We start from the raw sequence: 24,136 nt of genomic DNA on the forward strand, positions 1-24,136 counted from the left end.
ATTGCAGACTGATTTAAAATGGCTACCAACCTGCCTCTTGTATAGGTTTATAATAAGTACTACTGAATTTAGATATTGTTGTTTTTCTGAATTTTCATAAATTATAATTAAAGATTTACACTTTGAGTAACTGAATATGAGGGAAATTTGTTTTAAGAAAGACCTTTAGATACAGAAATCATTTCTATTAAATCACACTAGCTGGTTTGACAAAATATGGGATTCTATTTCAGTAACAATGTTTTTACTAAGTAAGCTAATTACTCTGTAATTAAGTGAGTGCAAATGTTGCTGAAACATTTTCATCTTTGACTGAAGGGATGCATTGTTATTTATACATCTTTCTCATCTATTTTATCAGGAAATTAGTAATCAGGTTTACACTTAAATATGAACAATCACAACAAAAACCAAAATTACTGATGTTTCATACTTAGCACAGTTTTTAGGCAACCTAGCTAGCTCATTAACTCCTGATAACCATAGGAATGTAGTAGATAATGAAGTTAAGTTGACTAGGCCCTGGGTCAATATTTGAGATCTTTAGATGACATTACAAAATTTGAACAAAGAAATTGTAATAATTTCTGGGAGAAGAAAAGCATAACAGCTGGAAGGAATCATCAGCTTTGTTACAAGTAGAGCTGAATTATGACCAGTGCAATGTTTTATTTAACAGCAAACAACTAACTTTAAACTAAGCTTGTATTTAATATAAAAGTTTGTTGGTTACTTCTTCATCAAACAGCAGAGCAACCTGTCTTTCACTATTTGAAATTGCTGTTGTGTTTGCAGTTTCAGCAGTTAACAGATATCATATTTCTGTCTGTCTAAATATAGTTTGTTATATTAGTTTTAAATTTTTAATTTAAGTTTCCAAAGATCTTTCCAATATTAATCAAGAGAAATAAGAGCATATCATCTCCTTAAAGTTCCACAAGTGGTCTGCCAGAGAGCTGCTTGGCTCAAAGGAGTGTTTGAGGGAGCTTCTGTACCAGGTCTTTGATACCTCTATTTATAGAATTTGACATAAGGATACCAAGAGTCTACTTTAAGATGATCAACAATCCCTCTTTAAAAAGCCTGCACTCTTCCCAGGAACTAATACCTAAATCCTATCTCACCAAAACCATACACTCCCACCTTCTTCAAAAGCTACAAATCCTCCCAGAGCCTTGTATAGTTGTCCTTTCAAAACACTGTACATGATATCTTATTACTGTTACAGGTGTTTTGGTTATGGGCTCTCATCAACAAAATACATTAGGTCTGCGTTTCAAGGTGCCCTACGTTCCTATAATACCATCACTGAGTATTTTCTTCAACATTGCTCTCATGGTGAATCTTCCTTCACTTACTTGGGTACGATTTGTAGTGTGGATGGCAGTTGGTGAGTAATTACTTATTATGGATTACTTTTGAATTTAAACTAATGGAATGTTTTACAGTAGGGTTGTTGATGCTATTGTTACGGTTTTCACAACAATGTGGAAGAATAAATTGCTACTGAACACACAGAAGAAGCATTGAGTCACAGACAGGCAGAGTGAAACAGAAAGCTAGAAATTACCAGCTTTCAAACTAGGTCCTTCTTTGAGAAGTTTGAAATTTGTGGGCAACAACTCATACACACATGGCCACTCTCTCTGACGTTAAGGCCTGACTACAATTGTGACTGTGTCTGGTGTTAGCGGCAATGTAGCATGGTTGGGCACTGGGAATAAGGAAGAGGAGTGGATGGGGAGGGAGAGGGTTATCAACATAATGCTTGGGGAAGGTTCTGGTGCTATCTGTGGAAGCATGCAGAGATGTGGTAGGGACAGGATATGGCTGCTACGTACAGCATCTAGAGGCTTAAGAAAGAGGAGTAGAGGAAAGAACTGTTTAAATGTGCTGGCAGCATAGAAGGTATGCATAGTACTGGAATGGGAACAAGGAGGGTTGTAGACAGGTAGATCACAGGGACTAATGAATGTCGAGGCCAGGAGGGTTATGGAAATGAAGGATATGTTGTACAGAGATTTCCCACCAACACAATTTAGAAAATTTGGTGTTGGTTGGAAGGATAAAGATGGCACAGGCTGTGAATCAGTCATAAAACTGAAGCACATCGTGTTGTGAGGCATGTTTACCAATTGTGTGATCCAGCTGTCCCTTAGTCACAGTTTTGTGGTGGCCATTCGTATGTGCCAACTGCTTTTTAGTTGTCATGCCTGATAGACTGCAGCACTGTGGTTGATAAATCAAGTGGCTGCTTGCACAGGTGGCCCTGCCTGTAATGGGGTAGGAGATGTCACTGACAGGACTGTAATAGGTGATAGTGGGAGGATGTATGGGGCAGGTCTTGCATCTGAGTGTATTGCAGGGATGTATGCCATGAGGCAGGAGGCTTGGAGAAGGAGTGGAGCAGGAATTGACAGTGATATTCATACCCTGGGAGGGCAGTGGAATACCACTATGACAGGGGTATGGAGGATAGTGCAGAGGATATTTCTAATTTCAGGGCGCGATCCTGGTGGAGCATGTGGTTCAGAGATTCCAGTCCTTTGTAGTACTGTGTCACAAGAGAAATGTTACTTTGTGGCTGGACAGTTGGTATGTGAAGGGCAGCAGGGGACTGGTAAGGCAAGGCATGGGAGATATGTTTGTGGACAGGGCTGTGAGGATAATTTAGGCCTGTGAAGGTGTCAATGAGATCCTTGGAATATTTGGAGAGGAACTGCTTACCACTGCAGATGCAATGACTATGGATGGCTAACCTATATGGAACAGACTTCTTGGTATGGAATGGGTGGCAGCTGTCAAAGTGGAAGTATAGATTCAAGTTCATGGTTGGTAGGTTTGTTGTTGACAGAGGTAGCCATCCTCAAGGTGGAGGTCAACATTGAAGAAAGTAACTAGTTGGGCTGAGGGGAACCAGGTGAAGCAAATTGGGGAGAAAATATTGAGCTTCTGGAGGAACGTGAATAATGTGTCCTCACCCTCTGTTCAGATCATGAAATGACACCAATGAATCCCAACCAAGTGAGAATTTGGTATTTTGGGTGGTTAGTAAAGGTTCTTCCAGATGGCCCATGAATAGGTTAGCATAGGACAGTGCCATGTGGGTGCCAATTGCTGTACCAGGCCAGTCCTAGGTCATGGCTTTAAAGGAGAAGTAATTATAGGTGACCAGGAAGGATGTGTAGGTTTGAAGTCAGTCAGGCATTGGAAAAGGCAGTGCTCAATAAAGGCTAGATGTTGACTGAGTATGTTAGTATAGATGTAGAGGGAGGTTGCATCAACAGTAACAAACAGGGCACTGAATAGGTAAAGGAATAGGAACTGTGCAGAGTCATTGAAGGAAATGGTTGATGTCTTTTACACATAAGAGTAGCTTACAGTTAAGCTGAAGGTGTAGGTTTGAAGTCAGTCAGGCATTGGAAAAGGCAGTGCTCAATAAAGGCTAGATGTTGACTGAGTATGTTAGTATAGATGTAGAGGGAGGTTGCATCAACAGTAACAAACAGGGCACTGAATAGGTAAAGGAATAGGAACTGTGCAGAGTCATTGAAGGAAATGGTTGATGTCTTTTACACATAAGAGTAGCTTACAGTTAAGCTGAAGGTGTTGGTCCACAGGGCAGAAATTCTCTCTTTGGGGGACAATGGTGGATTCTGGGTGGTTGTTGGGTTTATGAAATTTAAGAAGCATGTAGGAGATAAGGATGTGGGGAGTGGTGGGGATGAGAGACAGAGAGACTTAAGGGAGACATTTTGGAATGAACCTAAGGATTTGAGGAGGGACTGGAGAACCTGCTGGATTTCAGAAATGGGGCTACTGTGGTAGGGCTTGTATGTGGATGTACCTGACAGCTCGTAATTCCTGTGATTCATAGGCACAGTGGTGGATTCTTTGTTGGCAGGTAGGAATATAATGCAGGCATCAGTTTTAGATGGTGAGTTGTAGGCCTTTCTGCATATGTGAGGTTGGTTTCCATGTTGAGGTATTTTGAGAATTACTGTGAAGCAGGGTTAAAGGTTATAAAATTCTGGAAAGTTAACATGGAGTGATTTGAGGGGCAGCAGAGATGAGTCATGGTTGAATGGAGGAGTAAGTTGAGTCAGGCAGGACTCAATATTGGTTTCGGATTGAGTCTATGACAGTGATGAAAAATGTCTCTGCTGTAGATGACAGAAGATAGAGAGAAGGTCTTTAACAAGCCCAGCACAACTGAATTTGGGAGTGCAATGAAAGATAATGTGTTTGGAATGGGCTAATACTTATGTGGGACTGAGGCTTTTTGAGGAGAGATTCATGACTGTTTTATGGGTCTGTTTAGGTTCTGGGTTCTAAAGGGTGATGGGAGGCAGTTTCAGAGGCTATGTTAAATGTAGCAGGTCTACATGGTGGGGTTTGGCGGCTTTTGGGGATGCAGGGGAAGTTTGATGGAGGCTCTTGTGGTGTGGTGGATAGCGGTAGAAGGTGATGCGACTGGACAGTTTCTTGAGGTGACATCATGCATGCTGCTCTAGATTCTGGAGGGCAAGTGTTTCCCTCTGTGAGATGAGATTCAGGAATTTAGGACTGCAGTCCAGGAGAATTTTATAGCTGGAGCACTGGCATCTTCCCACACTTCTCTCATGCCATCCCTCACTCTCCCCATCCGATGCCTCTTCCATACACCCACTATCCACCACAATTAGACTGCTGTTCCCATCAGGTACAGATACAATCAAAATTGTGTCTGAGTGCCCTGACACAGTGGACAAATGAATATGAGTTGTGTGAATGTGGAGAGTAGCAATCTATCCTTTATGTATTGTTATTATTCAGTCCTGGACTTTCCACTGTTTGTAATTGTTTTTATTTTGTTGCAAATATGGTTGGGTATGATGTTCTGTGCACGGTTAGCATTTTGTGAATTGTTTCATATCGGGCATTTCTCTTCTTTTTTTTTATTTTTATTTTTTTATTTTTTTACCCTATGTATCCTTTTCTATTAAGCTGACATCTAAAATAAAAATTGTTGTATATCTTTGACATTACCAGTGAATTCTATTTCTATCACTGAGATCCCTAAGTCTTTTCTAGTGACAAACTGCCTATTGGCTTCTGTCTCGGGTTCTTCGGCCGACGTTCATCTAATGATTTTTCTGACGTTTTGCCAGCACGAGTGGCTGGCATTGTCAAAGCTTCACCCTCCATTGGTGGTGGTGAACTGGAGGTGAGCTCGCGGCCGCAGACTATATGTACCTGGCGCGCCAACGTCCGAGGGCTTCTCCGCGGTCATTTCCGGTGCGGTTCTCCTCTTGCTACTTGCGATGGTCTTTCGCTGCAGTACGGGAAGCCAGGATACATTTACCTTAAGGCTTTCCTCTTTCTTGTTGAAACTGTTTGCGTGTTTTTGGATTTCTACAGCTTCTCTGAACAAGCGTGTGTGATAGTGCTTCTCTACAGCCAGAACTTCCACGTCGGCGAATTTTATTACGTGGTCGGTCTCATTCAGTGCGTGCTCTGCCACGGCCAATTTCTCCACCTGCCCCAACCTGCAATGTCGTTTATGCTCTTTGATCCTGGTGTTAATGGATCGTCCAGTCATTCTGACATAAACTTTTCCGCATGTGCATGGTATACGGTATATTCCCGACATTGCAAGTGGGTCTCTTTTCTCCTTCGCCGATCTAAGACACTCTTTGATCTTGAACAGCCTCCAAGCCAACATAACATTTACCATGGAAGTAGAAAAGGACAAGAAACTGCCATTTCTAAATGTGCTGGCCACAAGGGACGGCGAAAACCTGAGACACAGCGTGTATCGAGAACCGACATGCACGGACCAATACCTGCACAAACTGTCAAACCACCACCCGAGCCAGAAAAGAGGCATGATTAGTACGCTCATAACGAGAGCAGGACGAATATGTGAGCCTCAACAAGAAAGAGGAAAGCCTCAAGGTAAATGGATCCTGGCTTCCCGTACTACAGCAAATGACCATCGCAGGTAGCAAGAGGAGAACCGCACCGGAAATGACCGCGGAGAAGCCCTCGGACGTTGGCGCGCCAGGTACATATAGTCTGCGGCCGCGAGCTCACCTCCAGTTCACCACCGGCAATGGAGGGTGAAGCTTTGACAATGCCAGCCACTTGTGCTGGCAAAACGTCAGAAAAATCATTAGATGAACGTCGGCCGAAGAACCCGAGACAGAAGCCAATAGGCAGTTTGTCAACAAGTGGCCACGAAAGCCTTAACAATTTTGTCTTTTCTAGTGGTATTAACTTCCAGAGATTCATTTATACTAATTCAGCTAGGAGATTTTTAGAGATTATTGCAAAGTCATATCTAAATATCAGGCAGTTTATTTCATTACATCTTTTCTATTTTCCCAACTTTATTGCTGATAGTGTAATTCTTTATAGAGAATATCATCCATCTGCCAATACTTTCAAAAGTATGTATGTAAGCACTATGCAGATTAGATGAGCAAACTTAATGTTTATGTTTCATAAAGTTCTTAATATATTCTACCATTAACTGATAAAAAGAGCCAGTCATCTGTGTTTATCAACATAGCTGCCCCAGAGGGTACAGGTTTGGATACTTGTGGCCATCCCTCAGGCAGGTGCAGTGAGTATAGATTACCCACCAGGTGGTCCTGTTGCACACATTCTATGCATATGCAGGATACATGGCCACCCCTGCCTGCATGCACTTGGACAATTCAGCACTTTTGCATAGGCTGCCTAACTGCCCCTAGGTCAGCTGTTTGTCCACGTCTGCCCACCTGTGTCTTTTGGCATCTGACTGCCCAGTTGCAGATATTTGATCTCAAACAAACATCAGCTATATAATGGACTGACAACAATGATGGTTGTCCATGTTTGCAATTGTGAATACATTTCATGTATTTCGTAATGGATGTAGCTGCCACAGTGCCTGTTCCTTTGGACATGCATGCATGGCTAAAAAACATGCATTGTACTTCTGAACACCACAGGCACTGCAATATAATATTTACCTGCTGACACCAGGCAAGTGACTTTCAATTAAAATGTCTCCTCTGTATGGGAATATATGTAATGGATGTATGAGTGCAGGTTGTACACACAGGGTTGATGACATATGGAACTTTGGGTTTGGATGTGATCCATGCTCAGATAGCTTAATAGTTAAAGCAACCATTCACAATAAGCGGGAAAGTTGGGTTCTAGTCCCAGTCCGGCACAAATTTTCATTGTTGTTATTCCTTTATACAGCTGATAGTTGTTCATATTCACAACTGCAAATACATTTCATGTATTATAGAACTGTTTTTCCTACTCATCTTGTAGAGGGTTGCCTACTTGTATTTATTTCTTCATTTCTTGTCCTTGGTGTTCATGTACTGGCTGAAAAAATAGGAGTTGGATGTGCAACTACTGTCTACTGTAAATGATGTAGCTGACAGATGCATTTCATAGTCTTTTACTATCAATTTTCACAACCCCCCAATAATACACAGTTATATATGGCCAGTGCACTATTGTTCTAACTTCCTATAAGCCTCATTAATAGTTAGCAGGTGAACCATCCACATACTGCTGCCTAACCACAAAGTTCACAGTTCTTGAAGAATAGAAAGGTACATATGGAGCAGACACTGTCACTGTTACGACACACGGCCTAATTGTCTAACACTTACTACACTGTTAAGTTGATGCAATGTTGTCATTCTAACCAACACAGGTTCCTCGTCTGCAACTCAGCCATGGACTGACTGTCTTGTGACCAAAAATCAGGCCCTTATACATCATCACAATAATAAATACTCAAACTACATATTGTTTAAAGTTAAATTTACAGAAATTACAATTAAAACTTAACTCATTGAATCAAATGAATACATCAAAAAATTCCATCTTCTTAATATTTTCTCCTACTACAAGTGTTAAGCCAAATTATTTGTTTTAATCATTAAATTAACAAATATTATTATGTAAACAATACTTTTGACGAAACTGTTAATTACTTTGGAAATAACTAAGGGCTGGTTTTGTTAACATGTCTCCAACTAGAGCCAAATAGATACTTTAAGAACAAAAGCATTTCATCTTCCAAATGATTACAATTAGTACAGAATTTATGTTTGTTTATACATCAACAACAGAATGTAACTTATGAAACAATTACTGATTTTGCCCTATAATGAAAGATACTAACTAGTAATAACCAAAATATATTAGAAAATCAATGACATACATAAAAATTAGGCACACAGTTAGATCTGGTGTCCTTACTTTAAAACTGAGGGCCAACCTTTCTCTTTTAGGAAAATGCAGATTATACTCACGTATGTTAATAGTAATTATTTAAAAGTGAAAAAACGAATTTAAGCAGGCAAATGGCAAAACAAGAGGGGAAGTAAAAATATCCCAGTTTGCTTCGTCACATCACCCCCTCATTGGAATGACCAGACAGATATTGCAAATAGCTCACTGGGCAATTCAATGACCACAAGTGACCCCAGACAGTGGGCTAAAAATCTACACAAAAAATATTACATCAGAAAATGTATCAAAACTACTGCACATATGTTTTTCAAATTTATACTTATGTGAACTGCCCATACGAAAATCTGCATACAAAATAATTACATACAGTGTGCAATATCACAAAATATCTAAAAGTTATACTTTCAACAAAAAATTGGGCATCTTGATCATAAGTGATGTCCTTCTGGGTAAATAAAGATTACATTTTAAGATAAATATCATTTTATACAAATCCTGTCTTGCTAAACAAAATACATCCTCATGGGTTGAAAATTTATACTGCACATTGCAGTTCATGTTTAGACAAAAGATTTCCCTTGCTCAATGTTTAGTACTTTTTGCAACCACTTTCACACTTTTAATGAGCTTTAAAACACTTTCTCACCAAGCTGTCCAAGCCTTCAAGAGGTCCATGTGGCACTCAGCAAGGTTGAGCACTGCTATCAGTTCCCTTGGAGGTGGTTCTCCTCCACCAAAGTACATGAAAAAATTAGACAAAGTATCCTACTTTAGTACACTTACTTTTACTTCTAACTTAAGTCTAAAAAATATTTAACACTAATGGCAAATTATAGTCATTACATCATATATAAATACATTATATAGCTCTCATAACATTACAATAATTAGCTTTAAAATTGTCTATAGTACAAAAGGTGGTGACTATAAAGTTTATAATCAATTGCACATTACACTACAAAACATTACTCTAAGTCATAATTGTCTGAAACTGGTTAAACTCAAAGGATTTGGATCTCTTTTCCATTTGCAAAATAGCAAAAACTCAAGATGTGCAATATCATAGATTTACTAATCATTACATTATAGAAAAAGCATAGAATCACCATCACATAACTTAATTACTACTCAAATCAGAATTAAGGGGATGAAAGTTGTACCAAATCATAGCCCCATTTGTCTACTCAACTCTTAGTATTACTCTCATTCAACCAGAAAATTAAATTCTCACAAAATCACACAATGTTACCAAATAGTTGACCTGTCAGAATATTCACATCAGCCTAGCATCACAGTTATCAGTTAATCAGCAAAATTACTCTTCTTCATCCCAGAATTCCTCAGAACACAAATTAAAGTTTTCGGATAACCTGTAGATTCAATGATGCAGCATCATATGACTTGTAAATATTGCTCTTTCTGAAACTTCCTGGCAGATTAAAACTGTGTGCCCGACCAAGACTCGAACTCGGGACCTTTGCCTTTTGTGGGCAAGTGCTCTACCAACTGAGCTGCCGAAGCACGACTCACGCCCGGTACTCACAGCTTTACTTCTGCCAGTACCTCGTCTCCTACCTTCCAAACTTTACAGAAGCTCTCCAGCGAACCTTGCAGAACTAGTACTCCTGAAAGAAAAGATATTGTGGAGACATGGCTTAGCCACAGCCTGGGGGATGTTTCCAGAATGAGATTTTCACTCTGCAGCGGAGTGTGCACTGATATGAAACATCCTGGCAGATTAAAACTGTGTGCCTGACCGAGACTCGAACTCGGGACCTTTTCCTTCATTCACAGGAGAGCTTCTGTAAAGTTTGGAAGGTAGGAGACAAGGTACTAGCAGAAGTAAAGCTGTGAGTACCGGGCATGAGTCGTGCTTCGGTAGCTCAGTTGGTAGAGCACTTGCCCGCGAAAGGCAAAGGTCCCGAGTTCGAGTCTCGGTCAGGCACACAGTTTTAATCTGTCAGGAAGTTTCATATCAGCGCACACTCCGCTGCAGAGTGAAAATCTCATTCTGGATTGCTCTTTCTGTTAATCTCTCATTCCAGCTGCTGTGTCATGAATTGCACAATATGAACTGCCCAATGTTGCCTAATTTAAAACTAGATCATCATTACAGTTACATCACATTTGTTTGTAAACAGTTATCTTTTCCATTACACATTCTTGTCTGTGGAAGGTGGAAGGAGTACATAGAGGGTCTATACAAGGGCGATGTACTTGAGGGCAATGTTATAGAAATGGAAGAGGATGTAGATGGAGATGAAATGGAAGATATGATATTGTGTGAAGAGTTTGATAGAGCACTGAAAGACCTAAGTCGAAATAAGGCCCCGGGAATAGACAACATTCCATTAGAACTACTGACTGCTTTGGGAGAGCCAGTCCTGACAAAACTCTACCATCTGGTGAGCAAAATGTATGAGACAGGTGAAATACCCTCAGACTTCAAGAAGAATATAATAATTCAAAAAAATGGTTCAAATGGCTCTGAGCACTATGGGACTTAACATCTGTGGTCATCAGTCCCCTAGAACTTAGAACTACTTAAACCTAACTAACCTAAGGACATCACACACATCCATGCCTGAGTCAGGATTTGAACCTGCAACCGTAGCAGTCCCGCGGTTCCGGACTGAGCGCCTAGAACCGCTAGACCACTGCGGCCGGCATAATAATTCCAATCCCAAAGAAAGCAGGCATTGACAGATGTGAAAATTACCGAACTATCAGTTTAATAAGTCACAGCTGCAAAATACTAAAGCGAATTCTTTACAGACGAATGGAAAAACTGGTAGAAGCCAACCTCGGGGAAGATCGGTTTGGATTCCGTAGAAATATGGGAACACGTGAGGCAATACTGACTCTACGACTTATTTTAGAAGCTAGATTAAGAAAAGGCAAACCTACAATTCTAGCATTTGTAGACTTTTGACAATGTTGACTGGAATACTCTCTTTCAAATTCTGAAGGTGGCCGGGGTAAAATACAGGGAGCGAAAGGCTATTTACAATTTGTACAGAAACCAGATGGCAGTCATAAGAGTCGAGGGGCACGAAAGGGAAGCAGTGGTTGGGAAGGGAGTGAGACAGGGTTGCAGCCTCTCCCCATGTTGTTCAATCTGTATATTGAGGAAGCAGTAAAGGAAACAAAAGAAAAATTCGGAGTAGGTATTAAAATCCATGGAGAAGAAATAAAAACTTTGAGGTTCACTGATGACATTGAAATTCTGTCAGAGACAGCAAAGGACTTGGAAGAGCAGTTGAATGGAATGGATAGTGTCTTGAAAGGATGATATAAGATGAGCATCAACAAAAGCAAGACGATGATAATGGAATGTAGTCGAATTAAGTCGGGTGATGCTGAGGGAATTAGATTAGGAAATGAGACACTTAAAGTAGTAAAGTAGTTTTGCTATTTGGGGAGCAAAATAACTGATGATGGTCGAAGTAGAGAGGATATAAAATGTAGACTGGCAATGGCAAGGAAAGCGTTTCTGAAGAAGAGAAATTTGTCAACATCGAGTATAGATTTAAGTGTCAGGAAGTCGTTTCTGAAAGTATTTGTATGGAGTGTAGCCATGTATGGAAGTGAAACATGGACGATAAATAGTTTGGACAAGAAGAGAATAGAAGCTTTCGAAATGTGGTGCTACAGAAGAATGTTGAAGATTAGATGGGTAGATCACATAACTAATGAGGAGGTATTGAATAGAATTGGGGAGAAGAGGGGTTTGTGGCACAACTTGACAAGAAGAAGGGACCGGTTGGTAGGACATGTTCTGAGGCATCAAGGGATCACAAATTTAGCATTGGAGGGCAGCGTGGAGGGTAAAAATCGTAGAGGGAGACCAAGAGATGAATACACTAAGCAGATTCAGAAGGATGTAGGATGCAGTAAGTACTGGAAGATGAAGAAGCTTGCACAGGATAGAGTAGCATGGAGAGCTGCATCAAACTAGTCTCAGGACTGAAGACCACAACAACATCTTTTCCATTACTGAATCTTGTCTGTCAGCTCCATTAGTTTACTTACATCTCTTACCTTGTTAGCTAGTGGAGTGCATTCCCAAAAAATATCCCTAACGCAGAGACAGGCTCCCTAACCATTAAGACCCTAACATTATTCATTATTTTGTTATTTCATTATTGTTTCATTATCTAATAAATAAATACCTACTCATCTTATCTAATGCAAAACTGACTCTACTGAAAAACATTCCACACTAACAGTTCCTTATGTTAAGGCAAACTTATTTCTCATTAATGATGAGACAAAATTATCATTAGCAAAACTATTACTTCACTGTATTACATCAAACTGCTTAAGATTCTAGCCTGACGGTCGATATACATACAAACCTTGCTTACTATTTCCACACACATTACTCCAGGCAACTATGTCTAAAGTTGGAATTTCTTAATGTTAGAAAAGGCTATAGCATGACAAACTTCTATAGTCTGATAGTTGTCTCCATATCCTGATTGCACTTAACACAAACACTTCTGTTATACCACAATTAATATTGATACCTAGTATTCAAGATGGTTCATACTGCATATTGTCTCTGCTACTACACCAATGAGCTGATACTTCAGATTTTAATTATAGTCCACATATGCTGACACCTTTCATTTTCAGTTTACCTTCTCTCTTTGTCTGACATAAATTCTTTTTACCATGGTACCAATTTATTTTCTTCCATCCTGTTACGATTCCATCACTTATAACTAACGCAACATAATACACATATACACATACACACAGATAACACTAGAGAAACCTTTTCTACAATATTTCTATATTACTACACGAAATTATATGGAAGTCAAAGATAGTGTTTCTGATTTACTTATAAACTACAGATAGGATAAGAGAAGAGTTTGACTGCCTCAGGAAACATGAAAAATGAGACAGACAAGGGGAGTAATCATTATTGCCACATAATTAATCAAACACAGAATATTGAACCCCCTACTTGCTGTTTGCAAGGGAAATTAGTCTCAAATATTACATCAATGCTGAGATTTTGAATCACCAACAAATTGCACTCCAACAGCTGTCCTGCCAATTCCATAGTTAATAGCATCTCTTGTTTTGCACTGTTTAATTGCTTACCAGTAGCACCAACAATTTTTATTCTAGAAACATGCATCACTACTATACCCTCTGTGTTTTTAATAGATTCAAAAAAAGGCCAATCAAATCACTACCACTGGCCAGTAAACACTTAACATGTATATATTGTATACTTGCTGTTATTACAGGTTGACACACTTGCTTTTTACTTACCATGTGATCTTCATACAACAAATCCTCATTAATCCTTTCTTAACTTAACACATTGCCCTCATTATTAACTATAGTTTCAAAAACCCCATTCTCATCATTACTGGATTCATCATTTCTATCATCATTACACTTACAGGCAGAATTAGTCACACTGTCACTTACACTATGCTTTAGATTTGGTACCTCTTCCAATTTTTTTTCTCTGTTTTAGTCAATTTTGAATCTACAGTTTTATTTACTTTTTTCAGTTTTTCCTCTACCACTAATGCACACTTGGTTTCTACCTCAGTTTTTGAATCATTTTTAATGTGATCGATTTGTTTCCCAAGTTTAACCCTATTTTCAGCACATTGTTTCTCGAAAACCTCCACGTTCATACTATTGTCATCACAAAGCTCCTTTCTTTCTTTCACACATTTACAACCCTATGTTAATTTCTCATTAGTATTATCACAGTCTTAAACTACCATACCAAATATCTTATTTAATTCTGAAAGATTAGGACTAACTACCTTAATTTCCTTAATTTCTTTCTTCAGTTCATCTTTTAAGCTAACGAAGTCAGTTCTAATGCTATCAGTTTTCTTTTCCACCCTATTAATGTCTTCTTTCATACTACTTTCCATCCTATTCATGTCTTCTTTCGTACTCATATTACTCAAACAATTCAAACTACTCACAATTTGCCTTAAAATTGCTCTCAAATTTTCATCTGCCATAAACTTTTGCCCTTTCTGACTTTCGCTACTAGGTTCCTCCTCCCTGACCTTAATGATCTCATGTACTTCAGTACTGTTTTCGTCCATTCTGCTCACCTCAATATACACTGTAGATGATACTTTTATCATTTCATCTACAATATTACTTTCGCCCCCATCATTCAAAGTTACATTCTTGTCTGATTTATAAGTACTAGCGTCTATAGAACCAGTCTCCTGTTACCCTTGTCTCCCATCATGTCTTGTTCATTAAGGTCACTCATTATGTATCAAAACAGCTTTTGCAATGAATTATCTTGTTTTTAATCACTTGTCTGCTGCTGCTCTGCTATGGTTCTCAGGGTGTCATCTGGATCTGCACAGCTGCAGCCAATTATAATTCTCTTGACAAGACATCTTGCTTATCTCCTTGTCAGCTGTGTCCACCTGCATGCTGATTCGCTGCTCCTATACTCAGTGACTGTTTCCTTAGAACCCATTCGCTGATTGGCTGCTGCACCTTCTTCATTTAGAAACCCCAGCGCTGATCGATTGTATCATCTCTTCCATTTAAATTCCTGTAAACTGCTCGAGTTCACACTTCACTGTCACAGTTTGTGAGTTCTACTTTACTGTGCTCACATACAATAATCCTCATGTCAGGGTACCACATGTAGTGGTTTGCCTATTTTTATTTATTTCTTCATTTCTCATCCTCGGTGTCAACGTACTGGCTGAAAAAATATGCGTTGGATGTGCAGTTACTGTCTACTGTAAATGATGCAGCTGACAGATGAAGCTATCACTTTTCACAACCCCCCAATAATACACAGTTATATATGTCCAGTGCACTGCAGCTGATAGATGAAGCTATCACTTTTCACAACCCCCTAATAATACACAGTTATATATGGCCAGTGCACTATTGTTCTTACTTCCTATAAGCCTCATTAATAGTTAGCAGATGAACCATCCACATACTGCTACAATAGTTTACTGTTGAAGATCTATGAGCTGTAAAAGCCTAACCACAAAGTTCACATTTCTTGAAGAATAGAAAGGTATGTATGGAGCAGACACTACCACACACAGCCTAATTGTGTAACTCTTATTACACTGTTAAATTGATGCATTGTTGTCATTCTAACCAGCACAGGTTCCTCGTCTGAAACTCGGCCACGGACTGACTGTCTCATGAGCAAAAATCGGGACCTTATATATCATCATGATAATATGTACTGAAACTACACAGTGCTTAAAGTTAAATTTACAGAAATTACAATTAAAACTTAACTCATTAAATCAAATGAATACATTGAACAATTCCATCTTTTTAACAGTTTCTTCTACTACAAGGGTTAAACCAAATTATTTGTTTTAATTGTGAAATTAACAAATATCATTATGTAAACAATACTTTTAACAAAACTGTTAATTACTTTGGAATTAATTGAGGGCTGGTTTTCCTAACATGTCTCCAACTAGAGCCAAATAGATATTTTAAGAATACTAGCATTTCATCTTCCAAATGTTTACAATTAGTACAGAATTTATATTTGTTTATATGTCAACAACAGAATGTAACTTAAGAAGCAATTACTGATTTTGCCCTATAATGAAAGATACTAACTAGTAATAGTCAAAATATATTAGAAAATCAATTACATATATAAAACTAGGCACTAATATAATAGAGGGAAACATTCCACGTGGGAAAAATATATCTAAAAACAAAGATGATGTGACTTACCAAACGAAAGTGCTGGCAGGTTGATAGACACACAAACAAACACAAACATACACACAAAATTCAAGCTTTCGCAACAAACTGTTGCCTCATCAGGAAAGAGGGAAGGAGAGGGAAAGACGAAAGGATGTGGGTTTTAAGGGAGAGGGTAAGGAATCATTCCAATCCCGGGAGTGGAAAGACTTACCTTGGGGGAAAAAGGGACGGGTATACACTCGCACACACACACATATCCATCCACACATATACAGACACAAGCAGACATATTTAAAGACAAGACAAGACTCTACTAACTTTTGCTTATCATCATTCGTGCATTCTCTTTTGAACCAAGAGTGCAGCAGTCTTTGCTTCCACACCATTTTCTGAATGTTGTTGTTAAACCACTGCGGATCTTTCCCATCCTTAATCTGCTTGCTCATCACACACTTCTCAAGTGCACATTTTACAGTCCGTTTAAACTTTGCTCACAACTCCTCTACATCCATTGTACTGGAACTAAATGGTGTCATTTCATTGTCTCAGTGGGATACTAACAACTGCTGATCTGCCCTCTCCAGCAAACACACTCTTCTAGCCTTCTTGATTGATTTGTTAAATTTTGTCACCTTCATCACTATGATGACATCTTGATCACTAATGCCTGTCTCTGCACTCATACAGTCAGGCATGTTTGTAGCTATAAGTTCTAAAACTTAGCTGCTCAAGGTGAGTTTTAGAAAATGCATTAAAAAGTACTTCACTAGACTGTCTGAACTCCAAGTCTGCAGTTGAGAGGTTAAAGTCACCTCCAACTAGTATTTCATGATCTGGATATTTCTGCTCTACTGACTGTAGTCTTACTTTAAATGGTTCTGAAATCATGTGACCAGTAAAAATGTCCAACAATAACTTGATTTTACCTAGAACTGTTATACCCATCCAGGTAACTTCACTGTCATACTCAAATTCAACCTCAATAGAGACAGTATTTTTGTCAACTGCAATCAACACTACCCTTCCTATAGTTTATGATCTGCCTTTCCAACAAACATTTCATGACTTGCTAAATATCTGACAGCCTTCTACTTTGGATTTCAGCCAGCTCTCAGTCCCAAAAATAATTTGAGCAGGAGAAATTTCCAGGACCACAGAAAATTTGTGAACTTTGTTACAAATATTTTGACAATTTACTGACAAATTTTTGACAGTTAAAGCATATTTACTATGAACATGGTCTGATTTCCCTATCTGTGTGTCGAATGGCAACCATTCATCAGAGTACATCAAGCTACTGCCTAGCCTAAAAACCCCTATCTCCACTCTATAAGTAATCTGCTACCTGAGAAATTGTTTCCTTTGTGTAGTGTGCATCTGACTTTTCAAGAGGAGTGCTACAACGTTCCAGCTAATAAAGCAGATCCAGAAATCTGCAGCCAAGACTGTCACAGAGTCAGCAAAGCTTTAGCAAAGATCCTCCATGTGGCTCTGAAACAAAGGACCCCGTTCAACTCTGTGAACAATTCTGCAAATTTTGAGCTCTGCTTGCACCCCACTTGCAAGGCCAATAGCCTTCACCACCTCCTCTAGCTTCTCTAGCTTTTGTATGAACTGAGGATGGTCTCACAATCCAAGCAACAAGCATCATTGGTGATGATATGAGCCACAACTTGCAGACAAGTGCACCCTGCATGCTCAATAGTGACAGGTAAGGCCTCCTCCACATCTTGGGTGAGGCTGCCCAGCAGACAAACCAAGTGCACATTGGCTTTCTTTCCAGTTTCCTAAGGGGCAATATAATGCACCTAACATTGGAGCTCCCAATAACTAGCAAATTCCCCCCCCCCTGCCCTCCGGTATGCCTACTCAGACTCTGCTAAAGGTGCAGTCATCTGCCAACTCACAGGATGAATCGGTGAGGCCTGATGGCCAGTTTCTACATTGACCATCTGCCTCAAGTGACCAAAACACATTATCGCCCACCACTCATCATGCGATGAGGATTGATACACCACACCTGGCGGGCATGTCATGCCACAATCTAGTCCCTGCATGTTCTGCCAGACAGCACTCTTCTCTTCCTTCACCTGTACCCTGCTGTCTTGGCCCCATTCCAACATGACAATTGCATTCCTACCAGAGCTGCCAGGGATAGCATTCATGTGTGTGTTTGAGGTGTGATTGATTGTGTGAATGTGTGTGCATTTTATTTTATGAAGTAAGCTTTGGCCTCTAGCTAAATATGTAACAGTGTTTTCATTGCACCTGTCTGCAGCTCTACGTGTCAACTTTATTGTGAGTTGCAATCTATCCTTTTCCTAATATTGTTGATATTTCAACCCAAACTTTCTATTGTTTGATTTTCATACAGACTCTGCTGGCCACCAAATGGTGCTTGGCTCTGGTACCACGTATCACTACCAGTCATTTCCTTTCTTGATCCATTCGCAAACAGAATGAGGGAAAAATTACTATATGCCTCCATATGTGACCTACTTTCTCTCATCTTTGCAGCTCTGATGTAAAATTTACATTGGCAGCAGTAGAATCATTCCGCACTTGGCCTCAAATGCCAGTTCTCCAGATTAACTGGAAAGTGCCCCATGGAAAGAATGTTGTCTTCATTCCAATGATTCCCACTTGAGTTCATGAAGCATTTGTATAATACTTCTGTGCTGATCAAACCTACTTGTAACAAATCTAGCAGCATGGCTCTGAATTCATCCAGTGTCTTCCTCTAATCTGACTTGGTGGAGATCCCAAACACTTGAGCAGTACTCAAGAATTTGTAGGACTAGTTCTGTGTATGCCATCTCCTTTACACTTCCCCAAACTCTCTCCCAATAAAAAGAAGTTGGCCATTCACCTTTCCTACAACCATCCTTATACACTCATTCGATTTCATATCACTTTTCAATGTTAAACACAGGTTTATAATGAGTGTGACTATGTCAAGCAGCGTATTACTAATGCTTTATTCAAATATTATAGGAATGTTTCTCCTGCTCACCCACATTAACTTACATATTTATACATTTAGAGGAAGCCATCATTAATCTCACCAACTAGAAATTCTGTCTAAATCATTTTGTATCCTCCTAGAGTCACTCAACAATGACACCTTCCTATACACCACAGTGTCATCAGCAAACAGCCATAAATTGCTACCCACCTTGTCTGTCCAGTCATTTATTTATATAAATTTGTGTGTACTGGAAATTTCTTGGTAAGGAGGACATAATGGGTCATCTTGGACGAAAAATGAGTTTAAGTGTGACATAGGGAAGTTTATTGGGATCCTTGCTGTTCATATGGTATGTTAATGACCTGACAGACAATACTAGTAGTAACCTCAGACTCTTTGTATATGATACAGTTATCTACAATGAAGAGCTATCTAAAATAATCTGTAAAATTATCCAGTCAGATCTTGATAAATTTTGAAACTAGTGCAAAGATAGACAACTTGCATTAACTGTTTAGAAATTTAAAATTATGCCCTTCATGAAACACAGAAAAGTAGTATCTCTTGACTATAATATCAGTGAGTCACAGTTGGAATCAGTCAACTCTTAAAAATACCTAGATGTAACAGTTTATTTGGATATGAAAGGAAATGGTCACATAGGCTCTGTCATGGGTAATGCAGATGGCAGAATTCAGATCTTTGACTACATACTGGAAAATTTCAGTTAGTCTGGAAAGGAGACTGCCTACAAAACACTTTTGTGTACCATCCTACAATATTTGCAATGTGTGTGGGACATTAAATATATTCCAGGACAGCTTAATGGCTACAGGTTTACAGAATGAATTTTTGATCTGCAGCAGAGTGTGTGCTGATTTGAAACTTTGTAGCAAATGAAAATTTTATGCCAGGCTGAGACTCAAACCTGGCATCTTTGCCTGTCATGAGCAAGTGCTCATCAACTGAGCAGCCAAGCAAAACTCATAGCTTCAATTTTGCCAGTACTTCGCCTCTTACCTTACAATCTTCATGGAAATTATTCTGTACACTTTGCAGGACTTGCAAGGAACAAAGGATATTACAGAGAAATGGTTTAGCCACAACCTAGGAGATTATTTCTAGAATTAATTTTCACTGTGCAGTCGACTGTGTGCTAATTTGAAACATTCTGGTAGATTAAAAATGTGACAAATCATGATTCAAATTTGGGACGTATTGTATATAAATAAGATATTAAATTATTTGGTATAAACAACAATTGCACAAAAACAACATCTACAAATGCAATACAATGATTCTCTGGAGCTCAATTACTGCTGCTGTTGCTACTGCTGGTGACAGTGGTGATATTCTGCATACTATTTAGAACAGTTGACCTGGTTAAAATTTCTCTTTCATATGGTCTTCCATCGATGCTTACTGTAAAAGTTCAGGAACAAATAAAGAACACCTTTTGCAAGTCCTCTGCTCCTTTTTTCCATCTATTTAATTATAGATCACATTTTGGAAGACCCTCTTGTTTCTGGAATGATTTACAATATGTATTGCTGCAGGAATACAGGTATACTAAGTTAACGAATATAATGGAAGGAAACATTCCACGTGGGAAAAATTATATATAAAAACAAAGATGAGGTGACTTACCGAACAAAAGCGCTGGCAGGTCGATAGACACACAAACAAACACAAACATACACACAAAATTCAAGCTTTAGCAACAAACTGTTGCCTCATCAGGAAAGAGGGAAGGAGAGGGGAAGACATATGAAAATATGAAAATATGTCTGCTTGTGTCTGTATGTGTGGATGGATATGTGCGTGTGTGCGAGTGTATACCTGTCCTTTGTTCCCCCTAAGGTAAATCTTTCTGCTCCCGGGATTGGAATGACTCCTTACCCTCTCCCTTAAAACCCACTTCCTTTCGTCTTCCCCTCTCCTTCCCTCTTTCCTGATGAGGCAACAGTTTGTTGCGAAAGCTTGAATTTTGTGTGTATGTTTGTGTTTGTTTGTGTGTCTATCGACCTGCCAGCGCTTTTGTTCGGTAAGTCACCTCATCTTTGTTTTTATATATGGTATACTAAGTTACTTCTACAATCAGCATCAGTATATACCAGTAATGATATTGTGCATACATTACTAGTTAAATACCCCCATCATAATCTATTTAGACATAAGAGAGCTGCAGATCACTTTCTTTTAAAATCAGCAAAAGGCCTTTACTTTGGAAAAACATGCTCCTCTTTCCATTGTGTGGTACAGTTCACATATTAATTCAAGCAGTTGACATGGAGATATTGATTATTGTTGAAAGATAACTGCTAGTATGTACTGTAAGAATTAGGAGCCAGTGCAGGTGTGGTGGGGAGGGGGGATGAGTACAGGGCAGGGTGGCAGGGGCACAGAAGGGATGGACATTTCCTACAGTTCTCATGGAGATATGCATACTCAGTACCCAAACATTCAAACAGATATACTGACTAATGAGGTAAACTTCTAATTTAATTTTGAATTTGCTACAAAACTCAATAGCTTGACATGTGGCTGAGAATAGGAAGTTAATTTTTGTCCAGAAAATGGAGCTTTGCTTTGTACCCTATGCAGGAATAGGAAGTCTACATGAGAATACTTTTTATATCTTTTATGTCATTCTTGTATGACACAGATAATTTTGATATGTTTTTTACCATTTTCTTATTAGTATTACAGAAGTCTAATGCATTGTAAAGTAAGTGTAAGAATTCCAAGATACTGCAGGAGGTCTCTGCAAGAAATCAGGCTGTCTAGAGATAGAAGAGGTTGACAGTCTTAAATTCCTGGGATTACAACTTGATAATAAATTCAGTTGGGAGGAGCACACCACAGAACTGCAGAAACACCTTAACAAATCTGTATTTGCAATTCGAATGTTAGCAGACATAGGCGACATAAAAATGAAAAAGCTTGCATACTTTGCCTACTCTCATTCCATAATGTCATATGGTATAATATTTTGGGGTAACTCTTCAAGTCAAACAAAAGTTTTCAGAGTCCAAAAGCATGTAATACGTATTATTTGTGGAGTAAATTCACGGACGTCCTGTAGAAACCTCTTCAAAGAACTGGGTATACTATCTACTGCCTCTCAGTATATTTACTCCTTAATGAAATGTGTCCTAAATAATATATCTCTTTTTCCAACAAACAGCTCAGTTCATACATACAATACCAGGAACAAAAAAGGTCTGCACAAGGACTTAAAAGCACTTACTTTAGTTCAAAAAGGGGTCCACTACTCAGGAACTCTCATCTTCAGTAATTTGCCAGCAAACATAAAAAATTCAGTTACAAATAAAGATCAGTTTAAAAGGAGCCTGAAAGACTTACTAGTGGCCAACTCATTCTACTCCATTGACGAATTTTTTAATAGAAACAAATAATGTATGTATATATTCATACTATTAGTATTGTTATTTCAGCTTTAAAAAAATTTAAAAAAATTATTTACATGTTCCATATCCATGAGGAGTTCCTCAGTATGGATCTATGGAACGAAAAAATAATCTAATCTAATCTAATCTAATTTCTATTCCCCATATTACTCTTGACGATTATTTTTGGACAATAATTACATTATTGAGGTTAGCTGATTTGCCCCAGAAGATTACTCTGCTAGATGTAAGGGAATCAATAAATGCAAAATGTGAATAAAACATTATTTCCAGAAGTCATTGTGGAAATAGACAGTTTTCAGTACAAAGCAGTCTAAGCTGAGTATTTCTTCAGTGTATCAATACACTCATTTAATTTGATCTTGTCCATCGTCTAATGATAAATATCATGTTAAGAACTTGTAAATCAATGTAATCATTTTGTAATTGCAAAGTTGGGTTTTTTCAACATTAATGTGAACCTGTATGATTGATGTGAAGTTGACAGCAGAAATAATTGCACCTCTATTGGATACTGTCATCTGCTCATTCCAAAAAGGATTATTTCCTGATCAACCTAAATTAATTAAAGTAGTGCCTGTATACAAAAAGGGGAAAAGATGCCAATCCTAACAATTACAGACCAGTATATTTAGTATCTGACTTCTCCACAATATTAGAAATGCTTATACTAAACAGACTAGGTGCTTACCTGGAAAAGAATGATGTAGTAACTTCAGAGTACTACAGGTGCCAGATATGGAAATCAATGAAAAGAGAAGTTGAATCATTAACAGAATTTCTTGTACAGGCCTTGGAGAACAGGATTTCAATGTCTGGAGTTTTTCTTGACCTATCCAAGGTGTTTGACACAATTAATCTTTCCTAGTAAAGAAACCAGAGAATACTAGTCTTCGTGGACATGCAGCAGACTGGGTAACATCATATCTCAGCATCTGGAAGTAATATGAAATCATGAACAACTTATACAGACCAGAAGTTAGGAGCATTATGTATACCATACCTCAAGGATCTGTAATGCGACCTGTCCTCTTCAATTTCTTTGTAAATAATACAATGTTGTTTTGGTCTTCAGCCCTGAGACTGGTTTGATGCAGCTCTCCATGCTACTCTATCCTGTGCAAGCTTCTTCATCTCCCAGTACCCACTGCAACCTACATTCTTCTGAATCTGTTTAGTGGTGGTGGTGGTTAGTGTTTAACGTCCCGTCGACAACGAGGTCATTAGAGACGGAGCGCAAGCTCGGGTTAGGGAAGGATTGGGAAGGAAATCGGCCGTGCCCTTTCAAAGGAACCATCCCGGCATTTGCCTGAAACGATTTAGGGAAATCATGGAAAACCTAAATCAGGATGGCCGGAGACGGGATTGAACCGTCGTCCTCCCGAATGCGAGTCCAGTGTGCTAACCACTGCGCCACCTCGCTCGGTAATCTGTTTAGTGTATTCATCTCTTGGTCTCCCTCTACGATTTTTACCCTCCACGCTGCCTTCCAATACTAAATTGGTGATCCCCTGATGCTTCAGAACATGTCCTACCAACTGATCCCTTCTTGTAGTCAAGTTGTGCCACAAGCTCTGCTTCTCCCCAATCCTATTCAATACCTCCTCATTAGTTATGTTATCTACCCATCTAATCTTCAGCATTCTTCTGTAGCACCACATTTCGAAAGCTTCTATTCTCTTCTTGTCAAAACTAGTTATCGTCCATGTTTCACTTCCATACATGGCTACGCTCCATAAAAATTCTTTCAGAAATGACTTAAATCTATACTCGATGT

At 38.9% G+C, this 24,136-nt stretch overlaps 1 protein-coding gene across 1 annotated transcript in view; it reads left to right on the forward strand.

The window, feature by feature from the left end:
- Positions 1-24,136, forward strand: part of LOC124605584 (cationic amino acid transporter 4) — a 237,570-nt gene that overhangs the window by 205,410 nt on the left and 8,024 nt on the right. Inside the window, exon 9 of the mRNA XM_047137366.1 lies at positions 1,229-1,390. Coding sequence (XP_046993322.1) covers positions 1,229-1,390 — 162 coding nt within the window. The remainder of the gene's footprint in view (positions 1-1,228; positions 1,391-24,136) is intronic.

Source organism: Schistocerca americana, chromosome 3 (genome assembly GCF_021461395.2).
Source record: "Schistocerca americana isolate TAMUIC-IGC-003095 chromosome 3, iqSchAmer2.1, whole genome shotgun sequence".
In the NCBI taxonomy this organism is placed as follows: Eukaryota; Metazoa; Arthropoda; class Insecta; order Orthoptera; family Acrididae; genus Schistocerca; species Schistocerca americana.